The sequence below is a fragment of the Notechis scutatus genome, chromosome 7 (genome assembly GCF_049901735.1).
Source record: "Notechis scutatus isolate UNSWTSFEM ecotype Mainland chromosome 7, rNotScu1.2, whole genome shotgun sequence".
NCBI lineage: Eukaryota > Metazoa > Chordata > Lepidosauria > Squamata > Elapidae > Notechis > Notechis scutatus.
In genome coordinates, this window is record NC_142015.1 from 11,331,163 (window position 1) to 11,342,411 (window position 11,249).

General features: G+C 39.0%; 1 protein-coding gene across 1 annotated transcript; it reads left to right on the forward strand.

The window, feature by feature from the left end:
• Nucleotides 1–511: 511 nt before the first annotated feature.
• BRF2 (BRF2 general transcription factor IIIB subunit) lies at nt 512–7,790 on the forward strand. Its single transcript, XM_026671344.2, has 5 exons — nt 512–659; nt 1,741–1,903; nt 2,134–2,193; nt 4,436–4,757; nt 5,750–7,790. Exons 1-5 carry the CDS (start codon nt 612–614, stop codon nt 6,447–6,449), a joined length of 1,293 nt encoding a protein of 430 aa, XP_026527129.2. The 5' UTR covers nt 512–611; the 3' UTR covers nt 6,450–7,790.
• The last annotated feature ends 3,459 nt before the right edge of the window (nt 7,791–11,249 follow it).

Sequence of the window (11,249 nt, forward strand, 5' to 3'; positions counted from 1 at the left end):
ACGAAATATTGTGACCTGGCCATCGAAACTACACGATTATAGATGAAACATAAAGTAATACCTATTGTCCAAGAATTTTATAAAATGCATCAACAAATTGTAGCTTCCTGCAATAACACCACCAAAAAGCTGGGCTACTCAGAATATCATACAATTTAAGAAAATACTTGGTTGATACCTAAGATGCTGGCAGCAACCGTGTCAACCATTAGTGCCAGTCAATTATACTTCTGACACATTTTTAAATGTTCAGTTGACTGCGTTTCATGTTTAATGAATAAAAGAGATAATGATGATGGTGGTGGTGGGGTGATGGTGGTGATGCGCTTCTGCCAACTAGGCATCCTTCACTTCGAACAAAAGACGTAGCAGATCTTCAGAGTTTCCCTCGAATTTGTCTAGAAAATAAACCTGGTTCAGCGCTTACTCGGAACTCTTTTCCTTCGTCCTTTGTTTGTCTTCGGAAACATTTAACGGTGATGAATTCGTTGCTGACTGGATACTGTAGTGCACCGGAAAATGTATGTGTTCCAGGAAAAAGTCCCCCCAGCGGGTCTGCTTCCGGTTTGAGCCGAATTGGATAAAATGGAGCGGAGTTGTTTCTTTTCGGAATGCAGCTGTGGGATGATAGCCTTCCTCGTCCTTTGACTTGCAACAAGGTACGCGAATGCCCTACAGTAGCTGCTATAGTCTTCCCCGAGCAGCTGCACTCGATGTGGGGACTCTCCAACTCCCTGAATCCTCAGCGTTCCCGGGACCAGATGGGTTATGAAGTGGGGGGGCATGTCGCACGGTGTGGGTCTTCGAACAAGTATCTTGATGGGCTCTGGCTTAATTAAAATCCATAGGTGGGTATGCACAATGCGGACCTGGCGTCTCAACATCCCTACGCAGCCCCAGCAATCTCTCTTTGTGGCTGTGTTCGATTGCAAAAGGTTTTAGGCCGCCGGGTTTCCTCTTTGTCTGCCACTAGCAATAAAATATAACAAAAAGTGTTTAAATGTATAAAGAGAAATTTCCTGACAGAATAATTAGTCAGTGGAATGTCTTGCCTCCAGAAATTGTGAATGCGCTCCAACACTGGAAGTTTTTAAAGAAGAGATTGGACAACCATTTGTTTGAAATGGTAGAGGGTTTCCTGCCAGAGCAGGGGTTGGACTAGAAGACCTCCAAATTTGGTATTCTGTTTTACCTGACACAGAAATTGAAGAGTAGACATTTTTGAAAAGAGATTGGACAGTACTTTGTCTCCTGCTTGAGCAGGTGTTTGGACTGGAAGATGTCCAAGGTCCTTTCCTATTATTCTGAATTCTAGTGATTTTATGCCCATATATCATGAATGCATTACAAGATATCTTTGCTGGGATTAGATTGATGTTACTTTCTATGTGCATGTGCTCGATTGATGCACAAAACTCATGAATGATGCAGCTTGCTGAGAAGCATACAATGCATTGCAAGACTTCAAAGGTGAGCAGAATGATTGAGCACTGCTGTTAATATGTTTGCTAAAATTATAACTGATTGTATTTTGAAATATGCCCATCAAATTGGTTAAACTTACTTTTTCCTAACTAGTTAAGTTAATTTCCTAAGATTACTTCAAATATATAACTTAGACAGACAGATGGAGGCAGATTTATGGGGATCATATGGAATATGGGAAAAGTTATGCAGCAAACATGTTAATCAAATTCCAATATTTTTTCAATCATCAGTTTAAAATAATTCTGTTGTCAGGTTACTAAAATGTCCACTCAAAAGAAGTGTCCAGATTGTGGCTCCCTGGAAATTGTGGAGGATTCCCACTACACTCAGAACCAGTTAGTGTGTGCTGATTGTGGCTTTATTCTAACTGAAGGACTTCTCACCACTACATATGCTGATGAAGAACATTTACAAGGTGAATCAAAGAATAACAATGGAACTAAAAACTCCTTGGATCATAAAGTTTAAGTATATTTTGGATACCTGTGATCTACATAGATGAAAATATCCTTTGTGGTCTTTTATATAAACTTCAAACATTTAAACATTAAACAATAAAAATGTATGAGTTTTAAAAAGTTGTTTGGAGAAATGTGATGTTCTTTTTGTCATTTTCCCTTCTAATTTATTTTTTTGTCTTTCTAGAAGTGACATATTCACGAAGTACTGGTCAAAGTGAACAGCTGAGCCGCTGCTTGAAGCGAGGTAAATGTTTAATATTACCAGTCAGCACCTTTTGTAGAAATTACTGTATTTCCTGTTTGTGAAGGTGTAGTTCCTCTCTAAAAGCAAAGCCATTCTGTATTTTAAATTACCAGTATCCTTTGTTAAAGTCATTTCCCATTTCAGATTTTTGGAAGAGCTCATTAAATCCCTGGTGGATAATCTTGAGCTGGAACCAGGCTTCTGCCAGATAAGTAGGCTTTAAATCAGGGGTGTCAAACTCAATTTCATTGAGGACCACATCAGGGTTGTGTTTGACTTTGGGGGCTGCAGTAGGCATGGCCAGGGTGAGTGTGGCCAGATTGACGTCACTTGTGTCGGGGGCGATTGTGGTGGCCTGAGTGCTCTGCCAGCAAAAACAGGTTCCCAGTCTCCATTTTCAGCTGCGACAGCCTCCTGCAGCCCTCTCCCAGGAAAAATAGTGCTCAGGTGGGCTGCACCTGCAGCCCTGGGCCCCGTTTTTGGCAGTGACTGCTTCCTGCAGCCCTCTGCCAGCAAAAGCAGAGCTCCGGGCCGATCCTTCACTGTTTCCAGGGCGGCCCCATGGGCCAGATCTAAGCACCCTGTGTGCTGGATTCAGCTTGCAGGCCTTGAGTTTGACACCCTGCTTTAAATGAGCTGTATAAAATTATAGTTACAAAAAATTTAGATAAAAAAGTGAAACTCATTACTGCAGGAGTGCTAACGTACAGGTAACCCTCAATTTATGACCACAATTGAGCCCAGAATTTCTGTTGCTAAGTGAAAAATTTGTTGAATGAGTTATGCCTCATTTCTTTTTGTTAAGTAAATCACTTAACAGTTGTTAAATTAGTAACATGGTTGTTAAGTGATTCCAGCTTCCCAATTGACTTTGCTTTTGAGAACATCGCAAAAGATGATCACATGATGTCGGGATATTATAACTGTCATAAATATGAACCAGTTGTCAAGCATCTGAATAAATCATGTGACCATGGGAATGCTGCATTGATCATAAGTGTGAAAAACGGTCATAAGTCATTTTTTCAGTGCCATTATAACTTCAAACGGTCACTAAACAAACTGTTGTAAGTCGAGGACTACTTATATGCACCTACCCACCCACAATACATAAACGTACTACATAGAGAATAACTCTTGACTTATGTTTGTAGTTGAGCCCAGAAATATGGTTGTGGTTCATTGCAGTCATAAGGCAAGAACAGATTCGATTTTTTTTTAAAAAAAAATTTTGCAGTAGTCATTAAGGGAATGTGGGAGTTGTTAAATGTGATGATCAATATGTGAATCAATTTTCTCCAATGGGCATTTTTTTTGCCAGAACACTGGAAATTGGCAAAAAATATCGCTAATCATGATCATGGGATGATGGGATGCTGCAAACAGCCGTATAAGTGAGCCAATTGCCAAGTGTCCAAATTGTGATCAAGTCATCCCATGAGCGTATGTGCTTGTCATAACTTAGAAAACAGGTCGTAAGTAATTTTTGGGGGTCCATTGCAACTTTGAACAGTCATGAAGTGACCAGTCGCATATTGAGGACTACCTTTACAATATACTACAGAATAAAAGGCCACAGATTAAGGGGAGACATCCAGTGATTTTTTTACACACATTACATAAAAATTACTAATTTGTTTTGTTTAATATGCCTTATATTTTTATAGTACGTATATAAAATCCAGTTGACCAAATAAAGCTGTCTTGGTTTTGATTTTATGAGAAAAACAGACATCCATCTAAAAACAAAAAATACTTAAATTGCAACATGGCTGTATGTATATACATACCCATTCTGCTTTGCAAATACCTTGAGTTTCTCCTTACATTGATTCTGCTATCTTTCCCCAACCACAATATGTTGCTCCATTCCAGAAGATTGCTAACAGTAAATATTTGTGAATTCTATAATTCAGAATGGGAATTGAAAAAATCTTGCTGTCCTTCTTAAAACCTCACATGCAGTAATGCTATTAGAACAGAATAATGATATTTGTCCAGTAGAATTGAATGTGGGGGAACAATTGCATTCAATAGAAGTACAGTAGATGCCATATAGCTTTGTTTATTTGGGTCATATCAGTTATTGTATTGCAACTAAAAAAGTGTTGACTCTGACAGTTACAAATTTTCTGAAGCAAGAAGTTGGTCTTCAAAGACTACAGCCCCAGCCAGTATTGCCAGAAATATCTGGAGGGCCATCGACGTTTTTCTTAATTATATACATTGCTTTCTTCCACAGGAATCAGACGTGTTCAGGATCTCTGCAAAGTTCTCCGACTTCCTTCTCTGTTTGAAGATACAGCTGTGTCTTATTATCAGCAGGCAATCAAATGCCCCTGCTTTGCTTTGGTCAGCTTAGAGAAGAAGGAAATAATTATAGGTTGCTGTGTTTTCGTGACCTGTAGACAGCACAACTGGCCCTTGACAATGGGCACTATCTGCTTGCTCCTTTATGCAGACAAGGAACTGTTTGCCAGAACGTACCTGCGGTTCTTGAAGGAATTGGCACTAGATGTACCAACTCTGAGCTTGATCGACCTTGTGAAAACACACCTCAACAGGTAACTTGGTTTTTTAATCTTTTCTCATAAATGTCTGGACCATTAATGTGCAGTTGTTGAAGAGTTACGGATAGAATTAATTCTTATTATTTAAGCTTCAGTAAAATGGTTCTAAGAGAGTTCTATAGATTGGAAGTGCGGTATAGCGCCACTTTGCTGAAACTAGATAGAGCTCAGTGTGATTGATACTTGCTCAGAAATATTTCTAGTGAACTTGGAGGTTTTCTTATACTTTGGCGGTAGAGGTCCACTTTCGAAATATTTAAATGTTCTTGTCAGAACCGTCTCAGCTTAAACCTCTCAGTAAGAACGATCCTTAACTCCATTTATTGAGAAAGGTATAGTTTACCAAAAGTCAATTACAAAAGTTACTTAGAGGTTCAAGCTGAGGCAGGTCTGAGTTCTCCTGAACCAATCTGCTTTCTGAAAATGTGTTACATAGGGCTGGTTTCTTATTCCTAATATAAGATTCAAATGTAGGTTTCAGGAAGTTACTAACAGTTAATCTTCTGACAAACTTCAGCTTTTAATTATGCATTTTTAAATGCAATCTGATATCTGATTTGGGTGAATTTTTATTATGTCTAGGTGAGAAATAGAAGAAAGCTCAGAGACTTCAGAGGCATGTATATGAGCTCAGGATGTATATTTGAAGTGAAAATTTTGTTCTGAATTGACTCGTCTGAATGGGCTGTGTGTTATATTCTGATCAGGAAGCACGGAATGGTGAAATTTAGACAGGCATATTCAAATATTTATTTTTTTCTAAACAATGATCCCAAGAATTTTAGTAGTAAAGCAGCTATGGCAATGATCTAAATGATGTTTAAAAAAATACACCCTTTGCTACATTATTTGGGCCATGCATTAAATCAGTGAAAACATTTTAACTATATTAAATGATTAAATATTGCAGGTTATAGTACAAAAACTATAAAATGAGCTGTACTGGTAGGCTTTTCCATACTCCCAATATATTTTGTCCCTTTCAGCTTTAAGCTTTTCCAGGAATCATCCAGCATCCCAGCCAAATTTCTGGAAGACAAGGAGAAACTGTTGGCCAGGACAATCCAGATAGTGGAGCTTGCCAGCGAGACGTGGCTGGTGACTGGTCGGCACCCCATCCCCATTGTAATGGCAGCAGCCTTCTTGGCATGGCAGTCTTTGCGACCTGTTGATCGCCTCACTTGCACCCTTACAAAGTTCTGTAAGCTTGCTGGCATGGACATGCCACGGCCAGCCCCACAAAGACTGAAGGAATTGCATAATATTCTCCTTCAGATGGCCCCTCAACTAGGTTGGTTGCGAGGGCTCAAAGTGGACCGGAGATCTGTGTCAAAATACATTGGAGACTTGCTGCAACATCGCCGTGTGCTTTTACGGGCGGCTTTCCGTATGGTGGATACCACAAAAGATCATGAGCCTGAGAACTTCACAGCACCACCAGACCATCAGCCTATAAAACCAACCATTGCTTTGACAGAAGAGGCTTCTGTTGCTGGGAAGAAGCGGATGCCTTTGCTTCCACCTTGTATCCTGTACCCAACAAAGAAACCTCGACCCAGTAATCCAGACCCTGAAGGCCCAACTGTCACAGGGGACGAGCCCATTTTAGACAGTGAGATTGAACAATACATCCGGACTCCAGAAGAAACGGAACTGTTTAGCAAAATGCAAGTTCGCCTGTACTAGTGAAGGTATTTAGTGATGTTAAAAGGCTGCAGTCAGTGGCAACAGGGGTTGGGTTTCTGATATTTATAGTCCGTAGTCCCAGACATATTTCTATCCTGAGATTAGATGAAGTCATTGTGTTCAGGAAAGTACAACCTTGTATCTTATTAGTCTTCTGCAGTCTGTTGCTTTGTATGCAGTAGTTGGGGTTTTCTGGATTCAAGTTACCAACAAATGTAGAAGGTTATAATAAAGTTTGGGGAAAGCAGCAATAGAACATGATCTTTAGGTTTTTTTTGCTAGATGTTGGAATAAATGTAATTAATAATTTTCTTAAAAGGTCGCTCTTGGGCCTAGATGTATATTGGTGAACACACTAATGTGCTGCTACATTTTTAGTCCCGAACATCAGAAAAAAATGGATTTAATCTTACCACATTGAAGTTTAATGATCTGCATCAGATACACTCCTGGTTTATTTTGCTTCTCATGTTTTGAATTGGATTGTTCTTATTTCCAGTTCAAACTTTGCTTTGCATGTTATTTTAGAAGTTTCCCATGTGAGTCTGAAGGTAAACATTCATTTAGCATTCAGTGGCTTAAGTGGACTTAGGGTCTGCAGGCATTGACTGAGGTTGAAAGTGACATACGTAGTATAGAAAAGGGCATATTGTGATCCACATATCCCTTCATCTGGGGAGGGGTGGGGGCAAGAGGAATAAGTATGATCATGCATGCCATGATGTCATCATGCAAATAAGCTGATTATCCTATGTATAAATGGGATGAAATCAGCATATCCCTTTAAATCTTATGGGTGAAACTCCACTCTTCAGCTTGTGTTTTTCCCCCTTGTTATTTGGCTAGTGCCTACAACCTTTTGTGCTTGACTTCAGCTATATATATAAAAAGCTGCAATAGAAAGATTTGAGAAGAATTGGCCCAGTTGGGATGATAAACACCTTTTGAATGGGTGCACATTCCAGCTCTCATGAATAAGTAGGTGGGAAAACCATTAAGAGTGTGCAGGAGATTTGCCTCCTATCCCCAGTGTGTGAGATGACCAATGTAGTTGCTTGAATGGCTGTTCACCTCCCACACATCTCTTAAGTGTTGGGTAAGTGAGTCCCACTGCTTGGAATCAGTATACAAGTTTGATTTATGACTACTAAAATATTAAAAGTGTGTAGGTTGGGATGGCAAAGTATGGGTGGAACATAAAAGTAATACCTAGTTTATTGGATATTGCAGTTCTTTTAATATATTAAACAAGAAACATCTGCTGAAAACAGTTCATTTGTATAAAATGCAAACACAACAGAAATGTATTAAATGCTTTCTTTGGCACAGCTGTCTCTCAAAGAGCTCTGGTTTTGATATGTCATTTGCTCAAAATGTAAACCAACAAAAGAAAGGGTAATTATACAAAATTTCCCCCAATAATAATATTTCATTCTAGCAAGCATATATAACAAGTTCAGCGTTGCCAATATCATGTGAGTTGTAATATTGCCATATAAAATAGTTAAGGCTCTATTAAACATCATACATATGAAAACCAAGAAGGATGGGAGAAATAACCTTTTTCAAATGAGGAACAAGTGCTTTTATGGCTTTTCATGGCTATTGCTTTCCAGAAGTCTTAGGCAATTTCAAGGTTGGCCTAAGGCTCCTTGCTTGTGAAACCACATAGCCTCTGCGGTTCTGTGGAGGTAGGTTTTGTGGAATAGGTTTTCTCTTTTCTGGCCTTTCTGCCCTCTGTAGAGAGTGAAGAATTTCTCTTTATCCTTTTAAACAGGCATGGTATACATCAGTTTAAATGAGTTAATTAAGCATTGTGGAGCAATAAAAAATAAAATCAACACATAGACACACACATGGACAAAAAGGAGATTTGTGATATTTTTGCATAGAACAACTGAAGGAAAATTTACCATTTGGATGAAAATGCTGTTACAAGCGCTGCCCTTTGGATATTCAGCAGTGAATACCACTGTTGATAACTTATGTCAATCCTGGAAATACTGCAACTGTTGCAAGGGAGATTTCTGGGAATTGCAAGAATCATGGTCAAAGATTTTCCACTGGAATGGAAAAACTCCAAGGAATGTTGGGTGCTGTGACCTTGGTCTTGCTGGACTCGCTTTGAAGTAAGAAATGTTGCATTTCTCCAATATTCTATTCTAAATAGCAGCCTCCTACAGATGTAATCTTAGTTCATAAATCCAACTCAAAAGTTAATTGTGTCTGTCTCTGTAAACAAAACAAGGCAATCATCCTAAAGAATTAAGGAATTTAAACCAACACCTTCCCCTCAGACCTAGCAAAAATTTGTAGCCCATTACCTTGCTACATCCTATATAAACATGGGTGTGGTATTTGTAAGATCCCAGCCTTTTGCTTTTGATTATCCACAAAATGTTCCTTGCTGTTTTGTTGGCTAGTACATGAGATAATTGCACGATGTACTCTGAAGGGGTGATTTTAAATGAGCAACATACATTTCTCTCCCCTTTTTACTCCAGATGGATAACACACATTCTTCCAGATACTTGGAAGTTTAGCTGTTCATCAGCAATCTTTTTGTTGTTGTTCCTTTCAATTCCAATGAACTGATGTTATCACTCTGACATGAATAAAAAAAGCCTCCGCATTGTATAAACAAACATGATAGGCCCCATTTCATAGGCCAAACCCTTTTTATGAGGTTCATGCTATTAAGAACAAGTATGTGTAGTTTAGAACTTTTTTTTAAAAGGCATCAACTACTTATGTGGGAAGGTTTGTTTGATTGTAATTGTATTCATACACCATACTTAACCTCATAATTGAAGTAATGGATTTTCTGGATTTTGCAATACATTAACAATAAGAAAATAATTGATCTAAACTGAATCAATCTTAATGACTGTATGCATCCTACTATATTTGGGGAATTTAAACAAAAATACAGAAGGAGGGAGCAAAAGATATTTTTGTTATTGTTAAGACTTGGATGTTTAAGGCCAAATGGATTGGGGATAAAGAAATTAATTTGGCCTTTCCTGGCCTGGTACCCTCTAGAAACACTGAGATTCAACTAAAAGAATCTCAAAGCAGAATCATCTTTCTGTAGACTTTTATTTTAAACCAAAAATGAAAGAGGATAGCACAGCTTCCACGGAAGAAGGAATTTCTTAGTCTGCATCAGAGGTGGTATTCAGCAGGTTCAGACCAGGTCTGGAGAACTGGTAGCGGAAATTTTGAATAGGTCGGAGAACCAGCAAATCCCACCTCTGACTGGAGATTTTACAGTATCCTTCCCTTGCCACGCCCACAGAACCAGTAGTAAAAAATTTGAATCCCACCACTGGTCTGCACTGGTATCAGTATGTTCACCAGTTCCTCCAGAGAAACGGGTACAGGGTCTTCCTTAACTTATAACCTCAATTGGGACCAGAATTTCTATTGCTAAGGCAGTTGTTAAGTGAATCATGCCTGATTTTGTGAGCTTTGTTGCCCTGACAGTTAAGGAAATCATTGCAGTTAAATGAACCACGCAGTTGTTAAGAGAATCCAACTTCCCTCAATTGACTTTGCTTGTCGGAACCTGGCTGGGAAGGTTACAAATGGCAATCATTTGACCCTGGGATCCCAAAGGTGCTTTTTTCAAGAGGCAACTGGACTTTCTGGTTTTTCTTTGAAGATGTTTTGCTGTTTATCCAAGAAGTTTCTTCAGACCTGAAGAAGCTTCTTGTATGAGAAGCAAAACATACCAAAGAAAACTAAAGAAAGTCCAGTTGCCTCTTGAAAAAGCACCTTTGGTACAACCGTGACTGGAAATCTCCATAGACATGACCCTGGGATTCTACAATCATCATAAATATATCCCAGTGTTCAAGCCCATTTTGCCCATATGATCATGGGGATGTGTAATGGTTGTGAGGGTGAAGAGTGGTCATAATTTACTTTTTTCACTGCTATTGTAACTTTGGTTGCTAAATGAATGGTATAAGTTAAGGACTACTGTACGTCCATTTTGAATTAGGTTTCCCTCTGTCTCTTATTTTCTTCTTCAACAACAACAACAAAAGATGCTATCATAATTCCCCTCAAGCCAAGGCAGGAATCCCTTAACCTCTGAAATAGAAAAATATGCCAACCTCACAAAATGTTTGTCATGGCCCCATTGTGAATTCTCAGAAGGACTGCTGTGGTGGTTGGGCCAGTTTGAAACTCCCATTTACCAGAAAGAAAATGAGCAAGGATGCTCTTTACTACCCTATTAATATTAGATATTAGCTCCTCTTTTGTTCTAAGAACATGGTCACATTTTCAATAGCAAAATACTGCCCTTGCTGCCTTCTATGAGGACCCTGCCTGGCCAACAGAGGCATTTCTGGACATAAAGAACATGACAGAAGCTGGCAGCTTTTCCCACAGCTTACCAACTTTGTTTAAAATATTGCTTTGATTTTAAAAAGCAGAATAGGAAATCTTGAAGTTGTTGAAGAAAATGTCTATAGGCACGTCAGTGCTATGAATCCCATGTTGAGGTTCCTGGAGCAAAGATGAGATTCCTAGAAGAAAAGAATCTCATTTGTGGCATCTCCTGATCTTCCCTCAACTGGTAACATTACAGATGCAGTGCTACGTACTTGGAACTGTCATCAACCCAGCAAGGAAATTCTTGTGGGAGTGGGGGGGGGGGTTTCTCTTCAATTGAATTTTTCATATCTACAGGAGGGATTTGTTCTTGAATATAGCATATGGTATGTAAACAGTGTCCCTATACTATTGGGTGCAGAGTAATTAAAATGCCAGCAAACAGAATAATAAGCT

Excerpts from the sequence above, each read along its gene's own strand:
- BRF2 (XM_026671344.2), top strand. The coding sequence starts at position 612 with ATGCAGCTGTGGGATGATAGCCTTCCTCGTCCTTTGACTTGCAACAAG. Across the intron at positions 660-1,740 it reads GTCCTTTGACTTGCAACAAG|GTTACTAAAATGTCCACTCA; the intron begins GTACGCGAATGC and ends TTCTGTTGTCAG. Across the intron at positions 2,194-4,435 it reads GAGCCGCTGCTTGAAGCGAG|GAATCAGACGTGTTCAGGAT; the intron begins GTAAATGTTTAA and ends TTTCTTCCACAG.